The 26,358-nt window shown below is 59.9% G+C and overlaps 1 protein-coding gene across 1 annotated transcript; it reads left to right on the top strand.

Moving 5' to 3' along the window:
* The first annotated feature begins 1,129 nt into the window (after positions 1–1,129).
* SPG7 (SPG7 matrix AAA peptidase subunit, paraplegin) lies at positions 1,130–26,047 on the top strand. Its single transcript, XM_047793525.1, has 17 exons — positions 1,130–1,323; positions 4,046–4,148; positions 5,741–5,830; positions 7,022–7,263; positions 8,956–9,095; positions 9,904–10,006; positions 11,682–11,807; positions 12,277–12,439; positions 12,665–12,838; positions 18,191–18,315; positions 18,785–18,887; positions 19,802–19,912; positions 20,986–21,101; positions 23,028–23,184; positions 24,190–24,356; positions 24,660–24,737; positions 25,751–26,047. The coding sequence occupies exons 1-17, from the start codon at positions 1,141–1,143 to the stop codon at positions 25,916–25,918; spliced, it is 2,349 nt and encodes a 782-aa protein (XP_047649481.1). The 5' UTR covers positions 1,130–1,140; the 3' UTR covers positions 25,919–26,047.
* The last annotated feature ends 311 nt before the right edge of the window (positions 26,048–26,358 follow it).

Raw genomic sequence — 26,358 nt, 5'->3', positions numbered from 1 at the left:
AGGCCCTGCAACCAGTCAAACGAGCTCTGAAATCCTGCCTATGACTCCTTAGCTGCAACCTCGGGAGCTTAACTTTAAATTGCTCTAAATCTGTTTCCCTCTCTGTAAAACAGACATAAAAGGAGTCTGCACACCTGTGAAGAGTAAATGAATGTTTGACATGGCGCCAGGCACTAGGTAGCAGTTAGGAGAACTGGCTCTCCTTGAGCGACCAGGAATCTGGGGAATACAGAAAAACAGAGAAAAGCTGAAGTGACCCTGTAACACAACCAGCAGTCTCAGAGCTAAGCATTCCAGCACCAGACCTCAGGTGGGCCGGGAAAGAGGGACCATAGGGTACGGAATCCCAAGGGCAGGATGCCTCAGACCCCTGCCCTTTCCCCAGGGACGAGAGTGGCCTACTTCTCTTGGGCTGTGATCCTGGTCACCAGAGATGGGCACGACTTCCAGTGAGTCCGCCTGCCTCCAGGAGAAGGTTGTAACCTCTCCGAAATTAAGCATCTTGAAGGACAAGAATGCCAGCCGTCTGCTACCCTCTTCTGAAGACCCTGCTCTTACCCGAGGCCCCTTCCTCGTCCTCTAGCGCGCAGGACCTTCCAGGCACCGCCCCGGGGGCCAGAGGCTGCACCAGCAAAGCCCTCCCCTGGGCAGCACCCTCCCCGCGCCAAGACCTGACTGGGCCTGCGGATCGGAGTCGGGGTCAGAGTCCTGGTCCCGGGGGGCGGGGGGGGAGTCGGAGTTAGGGTCGGGGATCCAGGCGGGAGTTGGGGTCGAAGTCCTGGTCTGAGTCGGGGATCCGAGCAGGAGTCGCGGTCAGGGTCGCATCTGCGCACGCTCCACGCCCTTCAGGCTCTCTCGCGCCCTCCGCGGCCTTAGGCGCCGCTGCGCCAAGTCCTCCTGGGAAAAGCGGCCCGGCGCAGAGTCCTGAAGCCCTCCCTCCCGCGTCCGCCCGGCTGCAGGTCTACTCGTAGCGCCCCGCACAGCGTGGCAACTCAAACCACCTGCGAACCTCCCCGGGATCAGAGACGCAGCCGGCCTGACTGCGCAGGCAGCCCGGACCGCGCAGGCGCCCCGAGGCGGCCGGGACCGCGCAGGCGCCCCGGGAGGCCCGGACCGCGTAGGTACCGCTTCCGGGTCAACATGGCGGCGCCGTGGCTGCTGCTACGCGCTCTCCGCCCGGGGCCAGGGCCCGGGCGGGGGCGACTGCGGGGCTGCTGCTCAGGCAGGAGCCGGGGCTGCTCCGCCGGGGTCGGGTGGAGGTGGCTGTACGTCGTCCACAGGCCTCCAGTGGGTTGTGTTGGGCCTGGAAGCCGAGTCCTGCAGGTGAGGTGCGGACCCTGGCGTGGTGCTGCGGGAGGTGCCGCTCCGGCTGGCTGCCCCCGGGGGAGGGGCGTGGGCGAGGCCGCACGGCCTCTCCTTGGCGTTTTTCTAGCCCTGTTTTTGTGTGTTGCTATCTCCTGCTGGTTTTCATAGCGCTTTGGAATTGAATCGAGTAGGACTTTCATCACTTTTTAGCAGAGCACAGTTTTGCACTTGGCTCGCATAGATCAGATGTCACCAGGTTGAATTCCAGCGCCTTCCAGATGCTCTTAAGTGGGCTTTCTGAAAGTTTTGTTTGTGAGAAAAACACCTATAACTGTTTTACTTTTGTGCTGTAGCTTGACTTGTTGTGAACACAAACTCATTGACTGTGTAAAGATTGTTCCAGGTCCTTTGAGGTCAACATTTCACCCTGAAAGAAAGACCTTAAGTCCTGGTGCTTTTTAGCCCTCTTTTAGGTTATGTTGTTCCATTTTACCATAGTTTTAGGACCAATTCATTTTTTTTTTGTCTTTTTGCTATTTCTTGGGCCTCTCCCGCGGCATATGGAGGTTCCCAGGCTAGGGGTCCAATCGGAGCTGTAGCCTCAGGCCTACCCCAGAGCCACAGCAACGCAGGACCCGAGCCGCGTCCGCGACCTACACCACAGCTCACGGCAACGCCGGATCGTTAACCCACTGAGCAAGGGCAGGGATCAAACCCACAACCTCATGGTTCCTAGTCGGATTCGTTAACCACTGCGCCACGACAGGAACTCCCCCAATTTCATATTTTAATTCTATTCTAGATACCTGGCCACCCTGCCAAGGCAACTATAGATATATTGCACTTTTTGTTTTTTTATTTTTTTGCCTTTTCTAGGACCGCTCCTGCGGCATATGGAGGTTCCCAGGTTAGGGGTCCAATCGGAGCTATAGCCACCGGCCTACGCCAGAGCCACAGCAACGCAGGATCTGAGCCGCATCTGCAACCTACACCACAGCTCATGGCAACGCCGGATCGTTCACCCACTGAGCGAGGCCAGGGATCGAACCCACCACCTCATGGTTCCTAGTCGGATTCGTTAACCACTGAGCCACGATGGGAACTCCTGTTTTTTAATTCTGTTGAGGAAAATCATATCATCTGTTGTCAGACTCTGATTATTCTATGAAGATAAAGGCCGAAGTAGGCAGTTCTCCTGTACTTGTGACATAGAGCAGATTACCTCACTAAGGGCTGTAAGAGTAATCAAAGTATGTGTGGTTTAAGCAAATGGTATTTAGGGCTGACTGTGTTCTTTGTCTTGGGGAGTTTTTTTTTTTGGCTCTACCCACAGCATTTGCAAATTGTCAGGCCTCGGGTGGAACTGGCGCTGCTGCAGTAACTGGAACCACTGCACTTATAACACTGGATTCTTAACCTGCTGAGTCACAAGGGAATTCTAGGGCTGATTTTGAAGAGTGACCCCCCCCCCCTTTGTTACTATTTACCACACTAATGTTATTCATTTACTTGGCCCAGTTTCTCTTATATGCCTTCTTGTCATCACTGAACCAAGAAGAGACTTTTTTTTTTTTTTTTTGCTTTTTAGGGCCACACTCACGGTATATGGAGGTTCCCAGGCAAGGGGTCAAACTGGAGCTGCTGCCGGCCTACACCATAGCCACAGCAACGAAGAATCCGAGCCATGTCTGCGACCTGTACACCCCAGCTCACGGCAACACCGGATCCTTAACCCTCTGACTGAGCCAAGGGATGAACCTGTATCCTCATGGATCTTAGGTTTGTTAACCACTGAGCCACTAAGGGAACGCCCAAGAGGAGAACTTTTAATTAAATTCAACAATAATAGTGAAAAGTAGGAATTTTCAACCTGTTGCTAAAAGGAAATCACATGTAACATACTCTTTCTTAAGGAGTAGTCCTTGCCAAAGAGCGCTTAGAAAGGTGTTACTTTTCTCTGTAATAGCAGCAAACTGGGGGTGAACTAAGGAAAACAATTTTTAAAAAATAAAAATAGATGCAGAAATTGCTAACACATGGAGTTCATGTCCTGGCTTAGTAACCAGCCCGACTAGTATCCATGAGGACTTGGGTTCGATCCCTGGCCTTGCTCAGTGCGTTAAGGATCAAGCGTTGCCGTGAGCTGCAGTGTAGGTGGCAGACACGGCTCAGATCCCTTGTTGCTGTGGCTGTGGTGTAGGCCGGCAGCTGCAGCTCCAGTTTGATCCCTAGCCTGGGAACCTCCACATGCTGCAGGTGCGGCCCTAAAAAAGAAAAAAGAAAGGGGGAGGAGGAAGGGAGGAAGGAGAAAAAAAGAAAAGAAATTGGCAATGCAGAGATAGAAAAAACTAAACTGACCATCACGGAAAATGCATTCAGGTGGGAAAGCGGCACATGGGTCCTGGAAATGTGCTCCAAGGAGTGTTTGTCTGGAGCGGAGAGTCCAGGCCTTCGCTCCTGTTTCCTGCGGAAGAGCTGTGCGCCGTGTTCCACACCTTGCTTTAAGCATTTCTTTGACATACTCACTCTTGAGATTTTTATTTATTTTTTAGTGATGTTGTGTTAAAACTTTGAAGCTACGCTCACAGTATTCCTTCGTATTTCAGGCTGTGGTGTAAATGTTACAAATACACAACTACCTGCTTTTAGGAAAGACTTGGCACCCCGGAGTTCGTCCGAGTGGCCTGGGCGCGCTGCGGTCCTGCTGGATTGATTCTCAGCATCGTTCTTTTTTCTTCAGAGTTTCCAGTTGCGGCTCCTAACCCCCACCTTTGGCGGGATCAGCATGTTGTTGGTGAAACAGCATCTAGTCCAGAATCCAGTAGGACTCTGGAAACTTTTAGGTGTGTACATTTTTTTTTTTCCTTTTCGGCTGCGCCTGTAGCATGTGGAAGGTCTCAGGCCTGGGATCAAACCCGAGCCAATTCAGTGACAGCACTGGATCCTCAACCCGCTGCCCACAAGAGAAGAGCTCCCTGTCTCTCTTGACGTTAGGTGACCTTGAGTTTTGACACCTGGACTTTTACTCTCCCCTTAAATCAGGTGGAACAAGGAACAAGGACACCTTGCATTGCTGTGTAAGGAGGCAGCCCAGTGCCCACACCTGGGCATGTGAGCCTCCGTGTGCCCCCAGTGGCACCCGCTCTGGCGGCGTCCTGGCAGTTCTGTTCACGTCCGTGAAGAAAGGTGCTGCTCAGTCACATTGTGAGGTGGTCCCCCCCCCCGTTTTAAGCCCTGACCTGATCTGTGTAGACCTTGGACGAGGCATGGACTAGACAATCGTCTCACGGGCCCGTTTGGGTGAGCTCCTTGATGGCTCGCTGTCCATGCTGCCTACGCCGGAGCCACAGGTGGTATTCGTGTGTTGAAACTTTTTTTTTTTTGTCTTTTTGCCTTTTCTAGGGCCACTCCCGCAGCACATGGAGGTTCCCAGGCTAGGGGTCTAATTGGAGCTATAGCCACCGGCCTACACCACAGCCACAGCAGCGCAGGATCCGAGCTGCGTCTGTGACCTACACCACAGCTCACGGCAATGCCAGATCCTTAACCCACTGAGCGAGGCCAGGGATCGAACCCACCACCTCATGATTCCTAGTCGGATTCGTTAACCACTGCGCCACGACGGGAACTCCTCGCGTGTTGAAACTTAAAGCTCCTGTGTGTGTTGAGAGGATTGTTCTCCAGCACACTCACGACACTTGCTCAAATTTACGTTCGAAAGCTTTGTCTCCTCACCTTGACCAAGGTCAGTTACAAAGATACCTAAGTCCAGTCGAAGTACTTTATTTTTTATCATTAGTAAGTGTAACATTAAGAAGGATTATCTCAAACTTCTGGAGTTCCCATCGTGGCGCAGTGGAAACGAATCCGACTAGGAACCATGAGGTTGCGTGTTCGATCCTTGGCCTCGCTCAGTGGGTTAAAGATCCTGCATTGCCATGAGCTGTGGTGTAGGTCGCAGACACGGCTCGGATCTTGAGTTGCTGTGGCTCTGGCGTAGGCTGGCAGTTATAGCTCTGATTAGACCCCTAGCCTGGGAACCTCCATGTGCCATGGGTGTGGCCCTAAAAAGGTAAGAGACAAAAAAAAAATTTAAAAAGAACGATCATTTCAAACTTCTAAATTTTCTGCATGTAGGTTTCAGATGCTTCTGTTGAGGAGTTCCCACTTGGCTCAAGGGGGATTGGTGGTGCCTCTGGGGCACTGGGACACAGGTTCAATCCCTGGCCCGGCATAGTGGGTTTAAGATCCAGTGTTGCTTAGGTCACAACTGCAGCTCAGATCTGATCCCTGGCTCCAGAGCTCCACATGCCACGGGGCCGCCAAAAAAGAAAAAAAAAGAAGAGAAGAAAAGGTTCTGTTCGGTTTTGGTCGTTTGAGACTATAGTCTCCTCTGTGCTCTCTGACCGCGACTCGGTTTCTCTTTTCCGTGTAGGAGGCGCGGACTATTTTAAGACCCCGAGGAGGCAGCAGAAGGCTCCCGGTGGTGATAAACCGCAGGGGAGGCCCTCGGAAGACGATGAAGGTACAGCCCTCGGTGTTCTTACAGACCGCTGCCTTGCTCGTCGGCACGCGTGTGCGCTAGTCTGGGGACCGGGGAGCCCAGCCTGGAACGATGCCCTGACCACACCTGCCCCCACCCCCAGTGCCACTCCTGGGTCCTCCCTGCCCTCCATCAGGGACACCTTCATCGGCACGCCTGTCCCTTGTCCCATTGAGCGTCTCTGAAAGCAGGTGGGGCTTCTGTCCCCAGACCTGCCCTGAGTGGAGGGCTCTGCAGGGAGGAAGGCTCAGGGCTCAGGGCTGAACCTCCACCTGGGTGCAGACCTGTTGAGCGTTGCTGCTGCGTCCTCGCTTGGGGCGCTGACTGGCCCCAGGGCATGGCCCCGAGGGAGGAGCGGCCAAATCAGTCTGAAGAGAGACTTCTGTGTGCCCTGGCCCAGCCCTGGTGCCCGTCACCTGCCAGGCTTAAGTCGCATGTCTATTCTGGAATTAGCACTATTTGGGAATTACTATTTTTTATTTTATCTTATTTTACTTTATCTTTTTAGGGCTGTACCTGCAGCATATGGAAGTGCCCAGACTCGGGGTCACATTGGAGCTGCAGCTGCTAGCCTACACCACAGCCACAGTAACGCCGGATCCGAGCTGCATCTGGGACCTACACCACAGCTCAAGGAAACACTGGATCCTTAACCCACTGAGCGAGGCCTGGGTGGAACCCACATCCTCTTGGATACTAGCTGGGGTGGTTTCCGCTGCACCACAGCTGGAACTTCTCCACGGTCCACTCTCTGGGGATACTGTTTTCTGTGATGAGTCACAGACACCTCACAGGAATGTTGCGGGGTGGCAGATGGGGGAGGAGAGTCCCATAACCTGTGGGTGTGCAGGGATTACTCGATTACTCGGTGGTGCCTGGAGGGCCCGCAGCAGCAGTCACAGCCTGGGGCAAATGTGCTTTCTGTGTATCTGTGCTGGGTGTGGTCCTGGGAGGGGTTCGCGTTATCTAAGCCGGTGGAACCTCCCAGGGGAGTGTTGGTGACCTAGAACGGCCTGTCATTCGTTACAGGGTTGAAAAATAGCCACAGAGCAGGGTCTTTCACTGCAGGGGGCGGAGCCCTCCTGGGGGCGGCGGGGGCGGGGCCTCGCGCGGGGGCGGGGCTCCGCTCTCGTCCCAGCCCCGCGCGCGCGTGCGCGCTGGTCCTTCCCGCAGAGGAGCGGCGGCGCCGGGAGCGGGAGGACCAGATGTACCGGGAGCGGCTGCGTACGCTCTTCGTCATCGCCGTGGTCATGAGCCTTCTCAACGCGCTTGGCTCCAGCGGCGGCAACATCTCCTGGAACGACTTTGTGCACGAGATGCTGGCCAAGGGCGAGGTGCAGCGGGTGCAGGTGGTGCCGGAGAGCGACGTGGTGGAGGTGTACCTGCACCCCGGAGCCGTGGTGTTCGGCCGGCCTGTGAGTACCTTAGCCCCCCCAAGACGTGGGGGTCGTGACCTAGAGGTCCTTGGCGGTTTGGAGGAGCGCCAGAGTCAGATTGTCCAGGTGGGATCGGATCTGTGCAGAGCGGAGGGAGAGGGGCCAGTGCCCGCCCCCACCTGGTGTGTGGGGTGAGCTGAGGATCTGGGCTGTTTAGGTGGAAACCCCTGGGGCTGAGCAGGGTCCCTGCAGAAGCTGGTGGTTCCGGCCCAGGGCATCAGAGAAGGCTTGGGGAGGTGAATTGGCTTTGGAAATCATGTTTTCCGTTTGGATCTTGGCGTGCAGAGAGGGTCATTTGTCCATTTTTCCTGTCTATCCCATCTTTTTTTTTTTTTTTGTCTTTTTAGGGCCACACTTGTGGCATATGGGGGTTCCCAGGCTAGGGGTCAAATCGGAGCCATAGCCGCCATCCTACACAAGAGCCACAGCAACACAGGATCCGAGCCATGTATGCAACATTGGATCCTTAACCCACTGATCAAGGCCAGGGATTGAACCCACGACCTCGTGGATCCTAGTCTGGATCGTTAACCTTTGAGCCACCAAGGGAAGTCCTATCCCCCTTTTTTTTTTTTGGCCACATCTGTGGTATGTGGAAGCTCCCAGGTCGGGTATCGAACTGGAGCCACAGCTGCAGCAGGATCCTTAGTCCCCATGCCTCACAGGGCCTTCCTTTCCCATCTACCCCCGTTGGTGAGCCCCTTGGCGTGGCCATACCAGGTGTTTGAGTCAAAGTCCAGACTGAGTGTCAGGGTCCATTAGGTTAGCCCAGTGCCTAAGGCCACGGCGTATTCCAGTGCAGACGCTGGTCAGTATGTCCTGCCTGCAGGTCCCCTTGTTTGCCTTTCCATCTGGCCCTCTCACCCCACAGCGCGGAGCCCAACTGGCCACTCACGGTGCTGGGCATTCCACAAAACTGGAAGGAGGCTGGGGGCTTGGTGTGCTTGCTCGGTTTTGTTTTGTTTTGTTTTTTTCTTCTCGCTTTTTAGGGCGGTACCCACAGCATGTGAAAGTTCCCAGGCTAGGGGTCAAATCGGGGCCTCAGCTGCCCGCCTACACCACAGCCACAGCAGCGCAGGATGCTTAGCCCACTGGGCCAAGCCAGGGATCGAATCTGTGTCCTCATGGATACTAGTTGGGTTCATTTCTGCGGAGCCACAACGGGAACTCCTCTTGCTCGGTTTAGATTCCAAGGGTACGTTCAGAATCTGAGCTTGGAGCCGTTCAGGTCTGGAAAGCACATGGGCCCAGGCTGTTGGAAAGGCTGCCGAGGCCGGGTGGCTGTGACCCGGTCTGTGCCAGCGGAGATGGGGAGGCTTCCCGCGCCCTCAGCCCGGCGCCTCCTTTCCCTGAGCGGAGGTGCCCACGTGGCCGAATGTCCCATTCAGTGACACGGCCGGGTGACGAGCTGTAGGTTGACCGGGCTGGCAGCCGGCCCTGCTCCGTGCTCACCACCGAGGGCGCCCGCCGTGACCTCTGGCGCCTGTGCGGCCCTGCCCTTGCTCACAGCGTCTTGGGAGGGACGCCCCGCCGTCGCTGTCTGCGGGAAGCGGGGGTGGTTTCTGACCGGCAGCGGGGAGCCCCGGGGTCCGGCGCGCCCACGGGCTGTCGTCTGGGGTCGCGGGCTGTCCCGCCGGCCCCTCCAGCGGCCCCTCTGCTCTCCGCCCCCAGCGGCTGGCCCTGATGTACCGGATGCAGGTGGCGAATATCGACAGGTTTGAGGAGAAGCTTCGGGCGGCCGAGGACGAGCTCAACATCGGCGGCCAGGACCGGATCCCCGTGTCCTACAGGCGGACGGGCTTCTTTGGCAAGTAAGTGCGCGTTTCTGTGCTCCTGAGCTGCCCGGGCCTGACTCTCGACGGGGGAAGCCAGCACAGACAGACCCCAGCCTGCTCGGCCCGCCGTCCCCCAGCGCCCACGGGCGAGCGCAGGCGCGGGCGAGGTGTGCAGAGCCTGGGCAGTGTCTGGCCGCCTCTTCCCCTGTCTGCGGCGTTCGCAGCCCAGCGTGGGTGCTGGCTCCCAGCACGGAGAGGGAACGGGTGAGGGGGAAGCAGGGAGTCCAGCAGAACAGCTCGGCTCCGCCTTGCCGAGAGGAAGGGAGGTCTGGGTAGGGCCTGTGGGCCTGGGATCTGCCGACCCCTTATCGGAGCCGGCGCATCGGCAGCTCACGGGCTGGTGTGATTGGATGCTGGGACTGCGGCGTGAGGAGATGAGGGTGCAGGGCTGGTGGCTTCTCTGTCCCCTGGCCGAGGCGGGGCCTGGGGTGGTTGTGGGGCGGGGTGGCTGATGCCCTCGGGCTGGCCCGTGTCACTGCTGTGCTTCCTGCGTCCTCCTGACCACACGTGGTGACGTGGGAGCGCTGCTTGTGGCAGGCATCCCTCTCCTAAGGCCCTAGTCAGGGGACACGTTCTGGCTTTGGGCCCTGGACAGACGCCGCTGCCCGGCTTGCCCGGCCCCAGTCCTGACGCCCTGGGCACTTTCTGAAGGGCGGATGGGCTCAGCCTCTGGTTCCGCACGGGGCCTCAGCGAGGGCACTTCTCACCGTTGAGGCGGGCTGGCCGGCCGGGGGCCGCGGCTGAGCCTCTGCCCGCCTCTCTCTCGCCCCTGCCCCTCTGTCAGTGCCCTCTACGCCTTGGGGATGACCGCCGTGGGCCTGGCCATCCTGTGGTATGTCTTCCGTCTGGCTGGAATGACAGGAAGGGAAGGTGGCTTCAGTGCCTTTGTAAGTTTACCACTTTTGTGTCCTTAGACGCGGGCTCTTGAGATGCACCTGTGTCTGTGCTGCGTCCTTTTCCCGTGAGCTGGGGGCACGTGCAGAGGGAAAGCTGGCCTGTCCCGAAGGCCGGCCCAGGCACACTGGCTTGTGGGGTGGCTGAGCTGGGGGTTTACACTGCAGTTTGTTTTGCACTTTTTGGTATCAGCTTGGCCTGACTTTTTGGGGGTGTCCCCTACTAGCCAACATATCTTTAAAGGTTATCTCTATTTTATCTACTTCTTTAGTCTTTTGAGGGCCACATCCTCAGCATAAGGAGGTTCCCGGCCTAGGGTTGAGTCGGAGCCCTAGCCTCTGGCCTACGCCACAGCCACAGCCACGCCAAGATCTGAGCCGTGTCTGCGACCTACACCACAGCTGTTGGCAACAATGGGTCCTTTAACCCACTGAGGAAGGCCAGGGATTGAACCTGCGTCCCCATGGGTACTAGTCAGATTCTTTTTTCTTTCTTCTTTTTCATTTTTGGCTGTCCCGTGGCCATATGGAGTTCCCAGGCCAGGATCAGATCCGAGCCGCAGCCTTGCCGCAAGCCACAGCTGGGGCAACCCAGATCGCTAGCCTGCCGTGCAAGGCCCTAGGAGCTGCCAGTTCCGCTGCACCACAGCGGAAGCTCCACTGGTCGGATTCCTCACCTGCTCAGCCACAGTGAGCGCTCCAAAGACTGCCTTTAAAAGGACACCCTCAACAGGCTCTGCAGGCCTTCTGTCCCCGTGGCATTTGTTATAACAGGTACATCCTCCCTGGCAAAGTGTACCTGGCTGGTTAGCCCATCAGCAGAGGGCCCAGGGAGGACCCTCCTGGGAACCAGGACGGCGGGGACACAGGGCACACTCCCCTGTCTGTGGCTAAGGCCTGGCACTGTCGGTGGCCACACGCACACTCGTGGTGCATGTGCCGTACCTGCCGCGAGCAGGCAGATCGTCCTTGTCTTGTGTTTAAATAATACCATGAGGAATTCCACACCCTCGCATCTTTTGGGAGCCTGTCCCAAAGCAGATCCGGGCTGAGTGCAAGTCCTCACTTAGAGCTCATCTGTCCAGCCTGATTGCGCTCCAGAAATTAACCGAGTGACTTTTTTTTTCCTTTTTGGTTTTTAGGGCCACACCCGCAACATATGGAGGTTCCCAGGCTAGGGGTGGAATCAGAGCTGCAGCTGCTGGCCTACACCACAGCCACAGCAACACTGGATGCTTAAACCACTGAGCGAGGCCAGGGATCAAGCCTGCAACCTCCTGGTTCCTAGTCGGATGTGTTTCTACTGTGCCATGATGGGAACTCCAAGTAACATTTCTACCAATCCTCCCCAGAGCTGAGCATCATTACGTAACTTTTATAATCAGGAAAAGGAACCACGCGGGCGCCTGGGGGAAGCTGCTTGGGAAAGCAAGGGAGCTCGTGTGCAGACGGCGTCCAGCCGCCTAGTTTACGTGGGGAGTTTTTTCTTAAGGCTGATGGCTCGATGCTCGACCGATTTCTAACTCTAGGTGCCCTCGAGTGTGCGGGCCGGGCCCTTGGCTGCTGTCCGCGTGGGTGCAGGGGTGGGCAAGGGCACGGGGAGCAGGCCCCCACGGCTCCCCTGCCCTGCTGGGGTGTACAGGGCTCTGCCTTTTGCTTTTCTGCCCAGAATCAGCTTAAAATGGCTCGTTTCACAGTCGTGGATGGCAAGATGGGGAAGGGGGTCAGCTTCAAGGACGTGGCGGGAATGCACGAGGCCAAGCTGGAGGTCAAGGAGTTCGTGGATTATCTGAAGGTGAGGGGGCGGCGGACGTGCGCCGTGTGGGCCTCCTGCCTGGTGTCGTCTGTGACGGACGCCTGGGGCTTGGAGGCCTGTTGACTGTCAGGCAGGGCACTCTGCTTCTGTGACCCAAGCTTCTGGAGTTATTTCCTGGAGATTCTTGGAGGAGGCACCAGAGGTCAGCGCCCCATTGTCTGCTGCTTTTTTCTTTTTTCTTTTTCTTTTGGTCTGTCGTCTTTTTAGGGCCACGCCTGTAGCATGTGGAGGGTTCCCAGGCTAGGGGTCCAAGTGGAGCTGTAGCCACCGGCCTGCACCACAGCCACAGCAATGCGGGAGCAGAGCCACGCCTGCGACCTACACCACAGCTCCTGGCAACGTGGGATCCTTAACCCTGAGGCCAGGGATCGAACCCTCATCCTCATGGATCCTAGTCGGGTTCTTTAACCCCTGAGCCATGACGAGAGCTCCTCTGCTGTCATCCTAGAGTCCCGAGCGCTTCCTCCAGCTGGGCGCCAAGGTCCCCAAGGGCGCCCTGCTGCTCGGCCCCCCAGGCTGCGGGAAGACGCTGCTGGCCAAGGCGGTGGCCACGGAGGCCCAGGTGCCCTTCCTGGCGATGGCCGGCTCGGAGTTCGTGGAGGTCATCGGAGGTGGGCCCGCCTGACCGAGTGTCGGGGGAGGGTTCGGGTTGTTGGGGACGTGGGGGTGGAGCGGGAGACCCGAGACCACGTGAGGGGGACGCACGCACGATGAGGGCCTGGGAGCTGGTCGCTCCGTGTGGCCCGGCCCGTGTGCAGCCGTGGCGCTTGCTGGGTGGTGGCCGAGAGCAGGGCTGGGGTCCCGGCCCTGCCCGCTCCCTGATCCTTTGTCTTCAGGCCTCGGCGCAGCCCGTGTGCGGAGTCTCTTCAGGGAGGCCCGGGCCCGGGCCCCGTGCATCGTGTACATCGACGAGATCGACGCTGTGGGCAAGAAACGCGCCAGCACCATGTCCGGCTTCTCCAACACGGAGGAGGAGCAGACGCTGAACCAGCTGCTGGTGGAGATGGACGGTGAGCCCCGGGGTCCGGGGAGGGAGGCGGGCCTCCGCGGCGGCTCTTGCCCGGTGTCGGCCTCCAGCAGCGGTGGAGATCAGGGGTTCGGCCTTCGCTTTCACGGTCAGGGCACTGGGGGGGGGGGGGGAGGAAGAGGAGGGAGCGCTGGCGGGGTCAGGACGGCGGTTGGCAGGCTTGTAGGAGCCCTGGCGATGGTGCTGCCCGGAGTCTGTCCCACAAGGGGCGCAGCCGGTGCAGCCTGTGCCCTGAGCTGGGCGCTGTGTCGGCGGCCCTTGAAATGACCTCTGGAGTGGCTTCCACACAATTTCTTTTTTTTTTCATTCATTCTTTTTTTGTTTGTCTTTTTAGGCCCGCACCTGCGGCACAGGGAGGTTCCCAGGCCAGGAGTCCAGTCGGAGCCATAGCTGCTGGCCTGCACCACAGCCACAGCAACTCCAGATCCGAGTCGCATCTGCGACCTCATGGATGCTGGTCAGATTTGTCCCAGCTGAGCCACGATGGGAGCTCCCAGTTTCTTTCCCTTTTAGTGGAAACAGGGACTGCTTTTCTTTGGGGCTGCTTGTGCCCGTCCTCTCGGGGGGCGTGTACAGATACCGTGTGCTTCTGTTGTGGTAAAATATACATAAGATGAACTGCAGCCTTTTGACTATAAAGTGTAGCGTTTAGGGCAGTAAATACATCCCCATTGTTCTGTCACTGCTGGACCCCATCCTGCTGTCCCCGTCCTACCATCCACGTCCAGAACTTTCTCATCTTCCCCACCGAAAGTCTGTCCCCAAACACAGCTTTGTGAGTCGGCTGTACTCCGGTGAAGTTTGTGTAAAACCTCAGCAACCGCTACATACAAACAGAAGAGAAGCTGCGTCCCCATTGAACACCGAGTCCACGTGCCCCCTCGGCAGCCCCTGGTCCCTCCTCCTCCTCTTATCCCGCGTGTGTGACTCCAGTGTGGCCCAGCAGTGTCCGGCCTGTGGGGACCGGCTTGTTGCCCTGGGTGTCCTGCCTCGAGGGCGTCCAGGCCTAGCCCGTGGCAGGATTCCCTTCACGGCTGAGCATTGTCCCCGTGTGGCTGGACCGCAGCTGGTTTATCTGTCATCCATCCCTGGAAGCTTCTGGCCGCTGTGATTAGCGCTGCTGTGAACATGGGCATGTCAAAAAGTTTTCAAGTCCCAGCTGTTTAAGACCCAGTTTTAAGTTCTTCTTCTTTTTTTGTCTTTTTGCTATTTCTTGGGCCGCTCCCGCGGCATATGGAGGTTCCCAGGCTTGGGGTCCAATCGGAGCTGTAGCCACCGGCCTACGCCAGAGCCACAGCAACACGGGATCCAAGCCGCGTCTGCAACCTACGCCACAGCTCACGGCAATGCCGGATCGTTAACCCACTGAGCAAGGGCAGGGACCGAACCCGCAACCTCATGGTTCCTAGTCGGATTCGTTAACCACTGCGCCACGACGGGAACTCCTGTTTTAAGTTCTTTTTAAACAGAATTCCAGTTCTATTTTAGGTATTGTACATCGGGAGCCATTTTTTTTTCTAAGTACTTTTGGTTCTAGGAGAATCATGTATTCGCCTCTTTATTTTTCTCTTTCCCGTGTTCTTACCGTCTGGGTTGGTGGCTCTGGCGTCCAGCATGTGGACAGTAGGATGGGATTGCGTGTGGCTGGGGGTGGACGTCTCCAGCCTCTCACTTTCAGCGATTTCCGACCTGGGGGAGCACTACACAGCGTCCGTGTGCCTAGGTAGCCTGCAGGGGACGCGGATGAGCCCGGACCCTGCGCCTGTGCCCCCCCTGGTCCAGGGTCCAACCCAGCCTCACACGCCGCCTGTCCTGTTGCCTTGGTCTCCTGCAGCCTGGCCCTGTGACTGGCGCTTCTCCCAGGCCCGTCCCCTGAAAGCGCCCCACCCACCACACAATGTGTGGCTGCGGTGCCCTCAGAGGCAGCTCCACCCCCCACGTCTGGCAGGAGCAGCCCAGCAGCCTTGGGGCCCTGCCTGTGCTTGGCGCCGCTGAAGCCGGCCCCTGGCGTGGGGACGCAGGCTTCGAGCCTCTCCACGCCGCCCTGGGCCAGTTGGGCCGATGGGTGGGAAGCGCTTTCTCAGCGGGAAGCTCTGCAGTTAGACAGTTGCGACGACGTCTCACAAGCCGAGGAAAGGGCTGCTCCTCGTCCTGAGAGCGGTTGGCATCTGGGGCCCCTGAGACCTTCCAGTGACCCACTCATCCGCATGTCCATCAGGACAGCGCAGGATGTGGCTCCCAGGCCGCTTGAAAGAGCCGGGGCATGAAGACCGAGCTTCCTCGGGGCCCGATCCCGACGGCTCGGTGTCTTCAGACCTGAGCCGCAGCTCTGGAGTCGCACCAGGGGGCCTGCGGGGCGCCTCCCGGGCCAGGTCCCGGCCCCTCCACCGCGGCCACCCCCGGCTCTGCTTTTCCACCAGCGCCCAGAGCGCCTGGTCTGAAAAGTGAACCCCGGAGCCGCCACGTCTGACGAGCACGCTCCTGGCAGGGCCGCGTGGGCTGACCCACGGCTCCTCTCTTTAAACACCGGGTGACCGTCTTGATGCTGAGGGACCGGCGGGAGGGTGTGGCCTCCTTGCGTTGGTCGCGCAGACGTCTCGTCCAGAGCTGCCCGGGGCGCACGGGGGGCTCTCCACCCTGATTCTCTGAGCCGGGGTTTCTGCACCGGGAAGGGAGGCTGACGGCTGCGGCCTTGCGCGTGGTCGTGACCTTGCGTGTATGTGACGGCGGAGGCTTGCTGGTGGCCCTGCTGTGGGCGGGCATCCAGGCCACGGGAGCGTCACCCTGTCTCTGCTGCTGTTGCTTCTGCCTTGAAGACAAGACGTGCGCCTCGGGGAGCCTTTCCCACGTGGCACCCGCTCTTCCTGCGCCCTGCTGCCCTGGGCAGAGCTTCTGCTGTTGCCGCTGCCTCGGCCCCCAGGAGCTGCCCCGGAGCCCGCGGAGCAGCCTGTAACCCAGGGAGTGGGGTCGTGGGAGAGCCTGTGGGAGCCGCCCAGTCACTCGGAGCCACAGGCCGCCTGGCCAGGGTCCCAGGTCAGTGGGCGCAGAAGTGGCTCTGTGCTGGGTTCTGCATCCACCCTCTGTTTTGCCAAGTTGGGCGGCGTGAGTGCGTCAGAGCCCAGAGGCCTGGCCAGCAAGGACCGCTGCGCGCCCAGGGACTGTGTCTCGTGCCAGCCTCTGGTGGGAAGAGACCAGGGGGTCTCACCTGCTGCGCTGAGGGTCAGTGCCTCTGCGGTGAGATGAGGGAGAGGCAAGCCCCTCACCAGGCCTGTGGCCGCGGTAGGTGAGTTTGTGTGTAAGGCGTGTGGTCTGGTCGTCACTTTTGGTCCGGTTGAGCCTGGGATTAGAACACTGTCCTCCCCCGAACTCACCGTCATGGAGCCTCGGCCGGGCACCTCCTGACAGTCTGCCCTCGCACACGCCCCGCGGCCCTCATCGCGTAGCCGCGGGCGGGGGCCGAGCTTTGTTCTTGACCAGAACCGTAGCTGCTTGCTTTGCCTTTTCATGTCATTTTAGAATCAGCCTGTCCGTATCTGCCAAGGACTCTTGCTGAAGTTTTGATAGAAACACACCCCTGGCCGCGCTGTGTCAGGTGTGGTGGGAACACTGGGTGAGCTGCCGGCCCTGTGAAGAAGTTGGACCCTGATGTGAGCAAGGCAGCTGCAAAAACACGCCTGTGTGCGGCGGAAGCAGCCCTGACCTGGTGGTGGGGACAGACCGTGTGCGGTCTCTTGGAGCAGCCCTGACCCCTGTCCGCAAACACGTGTACCCTGCCGGGCACAACCTGTAATCGCTGAAGACTCGACGCCCGCTGTCCTCGGAGCGTGTGTGGCTAAGTCCCATGCTCTTACCGAGAAGCTGGCAGTTGGGACACATGACTGGGTGGCTGGAACAGGCCAACCTGAGAGGCTGCAGATCGGAGGCTTTGATTGATGGGGAAATGGTCAGAATGACGGAACTCGAGGGTGGAGGGCAGGTGGTGGCCGTGTAGGGAGGTCTCCGTGGGGGTGGCATTCGTCCCGGGGGACAGAGGGGATGGGGTATGGGGCTGGCAGTTACTGAATAGGCTGGTTTCTTTGCACCCTGTGGTGTGTTTGTAACCGCGTAAATTCTGGGATGAGACCCTGTAGCTCACTTGCTTCACCCAGAGGGCGGAGCCCTTCTGCGGGAGGCCCCGGGCTGTGCCGCAGCCCCGTGACGCGGGCGCCCCTGCCCAGCTGCTCTCTCCTCCCGTACCCGTTATTCCTGCTGTTCCTCCACGTTAATGCAGCGGCAGGATTCTGTTCACAGCTCCCGCCTGTGGAAGGCGGGCTTTGCAGGAGTCTGCGGGGGGAGCCCGCTTGGCTTCCTAGCAGGGTTGCCCCTCTGGCGCCAGAGCCTGTCTGTCCAGGACTCTCCCTCCGGCCACACATCCTGTCTGTTGACACTTGTTCGCCTCAGTTTCTTCCAGGTTAATTTTATAAATCTCTAGTGGGAGAGGTCACAGCATCTCTGTTTTTTAAACTTTGTGTCCTGGAACTTTTCAAATACCCATCAAAGCAGAGGCGAGTGGGCATCGAGCCCCGTGTCCCCCGCAGCGGGCGCATACTCGGCCAGTCCCCCTCCCCCGGCCCCCTCGTGTTCCGTTTTATGGCAGACTGAGCGTTCTGGATCGGAGGTGCTCTGTGTGCCTTTCTTTAGGTCTGGAGAACTGCTGCAGGCACCGCCGCGTGTGTTCTTACTCGTGCCCAGCACCTGTCAGGCTCACACCTGGCTCTGCGCCCCAGTGATGGTTCTGGACTTGCTTTCACATCCTTGTGAGAGGGAGTTCCTGTTGTGGCTCCGCAGTAATGAACCCGGCGAGCATCCATGAGGATGCAGTTCAGTCCCTGCCTCTCGCGGTGGGTTAAGGATCTGGCGTCGCCGTGAGCTGTGGTGTGGGGCGCAGACGCAGCAGCTGCAGCTCTGATTCAACCCCTAGCCTGGGACCTTCATACACCTCAGGGGCGGCCCTGCAACAAAAATCCTCACGAGAGAAACCTGGGCGGGAAACGCGGGGCCCTGAGCCAGTGCTGAAGGCAGTGCCCCACGTCCCCTCGTCCCTCCCCCAGGTCACTGTCTTGACGGGGGGGCGGAGCTGGGTTCTGAGCTGCAGGTCTGCCCCTGGGCTCTGGCCTGGGAGCGAAGGGGTGGCTCGTAGGGGGTTTTGGTGGTCGAGCCTTGAGGTGGGTCCACGTTGCTGCCTTCAGAGTGATGGTGCCGGTGCCCCGTCTCTCCAGCCGCGGGTCCTCGGAGGGTGTCCCCAGGGAAGCCGCTCGGTTGAGAGCGCCCCCAACACCCCTGTCTGCCCACCTAGGAATGGGCACCACCGACCACGTCATTGTCCTGGCGTCCACCAACCGAGCTGACATTCTGGACGCCGCTCTGCTGCGGCCAGGCCGACTAGACCGGCACGTGTTCATCGACCTCCCTACGCTGCAGGTGGTGCGGCCTGGCTGCCCTCTTGGCCCACACGTCCCCGCGGGGCTGGTCTGTCCAGGCCTCGGCTCCCTGCCCTCCTGGTTTTGACCCTCATGGTTTCCTCTTGATCTTCAAAGGTCTGGGCTGAGCCCGGGCACAGTCTGTGCAGTCCCAGGATTGGGGGCGGTGTGGTTTGGGGGCACGAGCTGCAGGGCCGCCCTGACGGGGGAGGGGGCGCGAACCCTGGGCACCTCTCGGCCCCGCCAGCCCCGCCGCCTCAGGCCTCTGTGTGCACCTCCACCTGCAGTGGTCGGGCCTGGGCCAGTGGGAGCCCAGCGGGGCGTGAGGAGGGCCCTGGGTGGGCTGGGAGCGTCCCGGGTGCTGTCCGGTCCCGCGGCGGAGGGAAGGGGTTTGGAGGTGGTCCCGCCCCGCACGGCAGGCCTGACCGCGGGGCTCCTGCGTGTCGGCGGGTCTCCTGTCCCGGGTCCAGGAGAGGAGGGAGATCTTCGAGCAGCACCTGAAGAGCCTGAAGCTGACGCAGGCCAGCAGCTTCTACTCCCAGCGTCTGGCTGAGCTGACGCCTGGCTTCAGTGGTAGGGGTCTGGGGGCGTCCTTGTCCTGGGGCGGGGAGTGGGGCGTCCCCGGGGATGTGTGCGCAGCAGGCAGCAGGGCTCCTCTCCCCAAGGCTGGTCCCCACGGGTGCTCCTTCCCGCTGCTCCCTGCCAGGTGCCGCCCTGAGTCGGTGCCAGGCCTGTCACTGCCTCCCACAGGCTTCTGACCAGTGAAGCCTGTTCTGTGTATGACGCTTTTCTGTGCAGGGCAATGTGGATAAAAATCCCTCTTTTTTTTTTTCTCCCCCATTTCCGGCCGCCCCGCGGCATGAGGCGCTCCGGGGCCCAGGGTCAGACCCGAGCTGCAGCTGTGGCCACGCAGATCCGAGCACTCTGTGCTGGGTGGGGGTCGAGGCCACGTCCAAGCCCTCCCCTGCCAGCGCCGATCCCCAGCAGGAGCCCCCCTTCCGGCTTTTTTTTTTTTGTCTTTTTTGCTATTTCTTGGGCCGCTCCCGCGGTATTTGGAGGTTCCCAGGCTAGGGGTCTAATCGGAGCTGTAGCCGCCGGCCTACGCCAGAGCCACAGCAACGCGGGATCTGAGCCGCATCTGCAACCTACACCACAGCCCACGGCAATGCCGGATCGTTAACCCACTGAGCAAGGGCAGGGACCGAACCCGCAACCTCATGGTTCCTAGTCGGATTCGTTAACCACTGCACCACGACGGGAACTCCCCCCTTCCGGCCTTTTTAACGTCCTCAACTAGGATCTGTGGCGCTTAGCCTTTCTCGTCCTTCACTGTGGACCTGCAATGGGGAACAGGAGGGTCCAGCCGCCCCCATCACAGCTGTGCAGCAGCACCTGGGGCTTAGGGTCCTGCCCTGGCCCCTCCTCCCGCCCTCTGACCCCTCTTCATCTGCTTGACCCCCGACCCCCCCCCCCCGCTGTGCCGACAGGTGCCGACATCGCCAACATCTGTAACGAGGCCGCGCTGCATGCCGCGCGGGAGGGGCACCCGGCTGTGCACACGTCCAACCTGGAGTACGCCGTGGAGCGCGTGGTGGCCGGTAAGGGATGCGGTGCGGGCGAGGCCCTGGACGCCGGGACCTCAGACCGTGGGTTGTCGCCTGAGGAGAGAGGCGTCGGGGTGCCTTTTTGTGTGTCAGCCTCGCAGTGGGGCTTGCTTTGCCTTGGTTGACAACACTGGACGTCGGCCGAGAGCAGACTGGCTGTCCAGCAGAGGTGGACGGGGCATTTGTGGCCTCAGGTGCTTGTTCTCAGCCCGTCCACCCTGGTGGGCGCCTGAGCGGGCGGCAGGCTGGACAGACCACCATCCACGTGGTTGGGCAGAACGAGGAGGCCTCAGCTTGGAAGGGGAGCGGGTCTGGGCAGGGAAACAGAGGAACAGGCCCTCAGCCCTGGCGTGAGCCGAGGGGGCAGCCTGGGGAAGCTGCGAGCGCCCGGACGGGAGGCCCCGCGTCCTGTGTCAGCCCCTTGCTGTGCAGGGAAGATGAGGAGGTAGCAGAGATCTGTGCCCAGGGCCCCTGCCGCATGCCGGCACTTCTGTTCCTGTGACGGCCGGGCAGGAAATACGAGCCTGCTGCAGGCGTGCGAGCTGTGGTCACCGATCCCAGGGGTGCCGCTTACACGGTGCCCTGAACCTGGGGCTCGTCCGGGTGGTAAAGAGGCACACATAGGGATGGTGGGAAACTGGCGACAGTGGATGAAACCCCTGCAGTGACTTGAGCAGGGAGTGTCCCAAGAGGTCACAAGGTTGGGGCCCACTGCCGGGGTAAGAGCGAACTGAGGAGCTGGGGCGGCAGCTGCCTGGCTTGGTCTGAGGGCCAGCAGGGGCCGTGTCTGCGCCATCAGCCCGCAGCCTCACCCAGAGGCTTCTTGGAGCAGCTTGGCTGATTGTGGCGCCGACGGACGTGGCGAGGAACGAGGCCCCTGCAGCCTGTCCCCAGCTCCATGAGTTTCCCTTCGAGTCCCAGGGGTAGTGGGGGTGGTTGTGGGGTTGGCCAGGGCTCGGCATGCAGGGGGGAGCCTCTGGCGACCTGACTTCGGCGACACAGGAGTGCCTGGCCGCTGCCCTGGGCCGCGTGCGGGCCTGAGTCCGCGTTCCCGGGCCCCCTTCCAGGTCCTGCCAAGAAGAGCCAGGTCCTCTCCAGGGAGGAGCAGAAGGTGGTCGCCTTTCACGAGTCAGGCCACGCGCTGGTCGGCTGGCTGCTGGAGCACACGGAGGCCGTGATGAAGGTGGGTGCGGCCCCCGGGGCTGGGGCAGAGCTCAGTGGGGAAGCCGCACCTCTGTGCCAGTTGAAGAGAAAGTGCCCGCCTGGGCACAGGGTGGGGTGTGGCTGCAGGTTCCTCTCCTGGGCTGCAGGGCAGGAAGCCTCAGTCGAAACTGGGGATGACCATGGGCCACCTGGTATCTCCCTGTCTGCCCGGCTACTGGTGGAATTGAGAATTGCCAGGTTAGGGATTCCCGCTGTCGTGCAGCAGGATGGGCAGCCTCTCTGGAGGCTGGGACCGAGGCTTGTTTTTGCGTTTTAGGGCCGCGCCTGAGGCATATGGAAGGTCCCAAGCTAGGGGTCCGATTGGAGCTACAGCTGCTGGCCTACACCAGAGCCACAGCAACACGGGATCTGAGCTGCGTCTGTGACCTACACCACAGCTCACAGCAACGCCGGATCCCCGACCCATTGAACGAGGCCAGAGATGGAATCCACATCCTTATGGATCCTAGTCAGATGCATTGACCGCTGAGCCGTGAAGGCAATTCCTGGGGCTTAGGTTTGATCCCCGGCCCCCACAGTGGGTTAAGGATCTGGCTTTCCCACGGGCTCCATAGGCTGCAGGGCAGCCAAAAAAGGAAAGGAGAACGGCTGAGTTTATTATCCGCTCTGAGATGTGTCGACTTGATGACGTGGCTCCTAAGCTTAGCGTTGAGGTTCGTACACACTGATGAACACTATTCTTGCGAGTTCCCACATGGCTCAGCAGGTCACAGAGCTGACCAATGAGGATTCGGGTTCCATGCCTGCCCTCGATCCGTGGTCTCGCTTGGTGGGTTAAGGACCCAGGGATCTGGCGTTGTCATGAGCTGCGGTGTAGGTCACAGCCGTGTCTCGGGTCTGCTGTGGCTGTGGCTGTGGCTTAGGCCAGCAGCGCAGCTCTGATTCAACCCCTAGCCTGGGAACTACCTTATGTGCGGGTGCGGCCCTAGAAAGACAATAAAATAAAATAAAAACACTACTGCAGACATTTGTGAGCTCAATGAGGACACATTTGCCAGGAGGTAGCATCAGGGTTGGCTTTACAGGTGTGCGTCCTTGTGCCCAGGAGGCCCCTGGGCGACCACTGAGGACGGTGCGGGCACTTGGGCTGTGGTGCCGCACCTCTTGGGTTGTAACTGTGCCGTCCACAGGCGGTGCGCAGTGGGGCTGAGCCGGGGTCTGGGCCAGCTCGCTGGGAGGAGCTGCCTTGCAGTTTGTTCCCGAACCTCCATCACGGGAGCACGTGGCAGCTGCAGCCCCAGCGCTCGTGTTCCGTGTCTGTCGGTGTTTTCAGGTGTCAGTCACGGCAAAAGAGCCTGCTGGTCGGGTTGCCGCGGATGATGTCCTGCTGATCACGTGGTTCCTTTTGCGTCCTGTCGGGCTGGGTGTCGCGTGTGTGTGCAGAACTCACCCCCGGGAGGCGGGAGGACAGTCGCCTCTTGAAAGAGTCAGTCGCCAGGATAAATATCTTAATGCCGCAGCTCCAAAAAGCTTAGTGTGGGAAACCCGCGGCGAAGTACGTTTCCTGACGTCAAAGGGCCTGTGCTCAGGGTTTCCGATTTATTTGATGCCTGAAGGTCAGATGAGGGAGTTGCACTGAGAAGCCCCCGCCTGCAGCGCGGCCAGCCGAGGGGCCTGAGTCCCCCTCAGAGCCGCACCTGCTGCAGGAGCCCGGCCCAGAGCGCACGTGCGGTGTGTGGGGGGCGCCCTTGGGCATGTGGTCTGGGCCTCGGCACCGCTCTGCCCTCCAGGCGACAGGGCGGCCGCGTCCCAGTGCTGCAGCTGCACTGGCCTTCGTTGTGAAAGCGAGGACAGGTTTGCGTCCCTGCAGGGACGCCCTGTGATGAGAGACTCTGCACCCCCACCTCCATCTCTGAGGCCTCCCTCCTGCCCACGGACCCTGCAGGTGTCCATCACGCCGCGGACAAACGCAGCCCTGGGCTTCGCGCAGATGCTCCCGAGAGACCAGCACCTGTTCACCAGGGAGCAGCTGTTTGAGCGGATGTGCATGGCCCTGGGCGGCCGGGCAGCCGAGTCCATCTCCTTCAACAGAGTGACTTCGGGTGAGGAGCGGGCTGCCCATCTGAGTCTGACGGAGGGGTTTCAGTAGTGGCATGCGCTTGGCACTCCAGCTGCTCAGTAAGCGTTCGGAGTTGCCTTTGTGGCTCAGCAGTTTAACAAACCCAGCCGGGATCCATGAGGATGCGGGTTCGATCCCTGGCCTCGCTCGGTGGGTTACAGATCCAGGAATGCTGTGAGCTGGGGTGTAGGTTGCAGATGTGGCTCAGATCCCGAGTTGCTGTGGCTGTGGTGCAGGCCGGCGGCTGTAGCTCCCATTCGACCCCTAGCCCGGGAACCTCCATATGCTGCGGGTGCAGCCCTAGAAGACAAAAGAAAAAGAAGCTACCATTAAAGGAGGCTTGAACTAAGCAAGACTTTGGTTTTTTTTTTTTTTTTGAATATAAAATTTTTTTTTGGCTATGTCGGTGGCATGCAGAAGTTCCTGGAGCATGGATCAGACCCTCACCACAGCAGCAACCATGCCTGCTGCAGTGACAATGCCGGATGCCCAGCCCGCTGAGCCACCAGGGAACCCCAAAGCCAGATTCTTTAAATCAGGGAGTTGTTACAAAGGCACCTGCTGCTCGCAGGCTGTTAACGCCCTCACATGATTGCTTGTCGGATGAGCAGAGGCTCTGTGAAGCCCTGCAGTTCAGGCATCTTCCCTGCTCTCAAGCTGGCATCGCACTGGACCCTCAGCGGGTGAGGGTTCTCGGAGATGTGGGGTCTGTGTTGTCATTTGTGCCACTTAACTGCCACTGCACTGAACCCAGACAGGCACCTGTAAATTGTTTCTGAAACAGAAGAGGGCTTTTTTTTTTTGCCTTCACCTGCAGTGTTGGGGATGTTCCCGGGCCAGGGATCGAACCTGTGCCACAGTGGTGACCGTGCTGGATCCCTAACCCGCTGAGTCCCTAGGGAACTCCAAGAGCACCTGTTAAAGTGTTAGGCCCAGGTACGGGAAGTGAGGTCCCGGGAAAGGACCGGCTCCTGCTGATCCCCTGCAGGGGCCCAGGACGACCTGCGCAAGGTCACCCGCATCGCCTACTCCATGGTGAAGCAGTTCGGGATGGCGCCCAGCGTCGGGCCCGTCTCCTTCCCCGAGGCGCAGGAGGGCCTCTCGGGGGTCGGGCGGCGTCCCTTCAGCCAGGGCCTCCAGCAGATGATGGACCACGTGAGTGTCTGCTGGGCCTCGCCCCCTGCCCCGCTGCCCCCTGCCCCGCTGCGTCCTGCTCGAGCCCCTCCTGGCTCCCGACGGACGGCTGGTGACGCGCAAGTGGGAGGGCGGGCCTGCAGGGCGCACGCGCTGCCCACAGGTGTGCCCGGAGGGCCCAGGAGCTGGCAGGGCATCTGGGGTGGGGGCAGCCGCACGACCCTGTCCTGAACCCTTCCGGGCACGTGCTTTCGGCTGGGCTGCGCCCCTGTGGGCGGTGCCAGCCGTCCTTGCCCGTCACTGACTCTCACCTTCTGTTCCCAGGAGGCACGGCTGCTGGTGGCCACGGCCTACAGACACACGGAGAAGGTGCTGCGGGACAACCTGGACAAGCTGCAGGCGGTGAGGCTGCCCCGCGCGAGCCCGGGCCGGGTCCCACCTGTCACTTCTCTGGTGCAGAGACCTGTGGGAACCACATGACAGGGCTTCCCCTCAGGTCAACTGGAACCTCTCGCCTTCCTGCTGTTTTTTGCTCTTACTTACAAATTTGTCGAGCCAGTTCCTTCAAAGTAAATGGAGGGTGACCATCGGCTGAAGTTCATCCAGGGTCTGCTTGATAGCGTGGCATCCTTTTCCAAGTCTTACACTTCTGGGGTTTGTAGGATTCGCTGTCCAGTTTGGGAGCATTTTATTTTATTTACCTATTTTTAAATTTTTTTTTGTCTTTTTGCCTTTCTCTAGGGCCGCTCCCACGGCATGTGGAGGTTCCCAGGCTAGGGGTCTAATCAGAGCTGTTGCCGCCGGCCTAGACCACAGCCACAGCAACACGGGATCCGAGCCACATCTGCAACCTACACCACAGCTCACAGCAACGCCGGATCCTTAACCCACTGAGCAAGGCCAGGGATCAAACCTGCAGCTTCACGGTTCCTGGTCGGATTCGCTAACCACTGCGCCACGATGGGAACTCCTAGGAGCGTTTTAGAGTTGCAGGAACGTTGCCAGCATGGCACAGGAAACTTGCACTCCTTGCCCAGTTTTCTGTCCTTAATACCTTCCATTCGTAGGGTGCCTTTTCACAGCCCCATGTAGTCTTGCTGTCACAGTCACGGAAAACTCTCAAGGTCCAGATGCATCAGAGCAGCCGGTGTGGGGCCACAGAAGCCCCACAGGGCAACACTCACACTTGTTCTGTAAAAGGAGCCAGGCTGCCTGAGATGAACGGGTTTGGGAGGAAGTGGAACACTTCCTGGGCCAGCAGCTGGGGCCTCGCCCTCAGGGTTGACACAGGCATCCGTCCTTTGCTTGGGCGACTGACCTGGGAAGTGGCGGGTCCCAGGGCTACGCGCCTCCGTCCTCCTCCGGGCCCTGCTGTGCCCTGCTGGCCGCTCACACGGTCCCTTTGTCCTTCCCAGCTGGCAGGCGCCCTGCTGGAGAGGGAAGTCATCAGCTACGAGGACATCGAGGCCCTCATCGGCCCCCCGCCCCACGGGCCCAAGAAGAAGATCGCGCCCCAGAGGTGGGGCGGCGCCGACAGGGAGAGGCAGGACGCCCTTCGCGGGGAGCAGCCCTGGCCCCAGTAGCTGGACCGCCCCCTGCTGGCCCTGGTCCTCACCCGGGTCCCCTCAGCCCTGCTGGTCTCTGATGTCTATTTATTGAAACTCCCCCCAACCCCCCCCCCCACCCGCGAAGAGTAAATGTCTCTGCAGGGATGATGGTCTCGGTTGCATTTGTGGGTGGTTCTCCTGCGGGGGGGCGTCATCAACACTGGTCACAGGTGCTCTGGGAGCGCCCCCCCCATCTTGTGGGTGCTTTCGACAGCCTCTTGGTGCCAGGCCTGCGCCAGGCTCCCCCCATCCCCCCAGCTCCTGACCTGGTCCAGGTGTTAACGGGTTGCTGTGAAGTCCCCTCTGAGCCCGTGTTGGCCATTCTCTGCAGGGCCCTGTCCTGGGCTCAGTCCTCACCGGGCACAGTTAGTGGTTGGCTCTGGACTCTGGAGCTCGTAAAACACTGCCACCTCCTG

This window comes from Phacochoerus africanus, chromosome 8 (genome assembly GCF_016906955.1).
Source record: "Phacochoerus africanus isolate WHEZ1 chromosome 8, ROS_Pafr_v1, whole genome shotgun sequence".
Taxonomy (NCBI): Eukaryota; Metazoa; Chordata; class Mammalia; order Artiodactyla; family Suidae; genus Phacochoerus; species Phacochoerus africanus.
The sequence above is the reverse complement of the archived record's forward strand: the minus strand, read 5'-3'. Positions and strand labels throughout refer to the sequence as shown.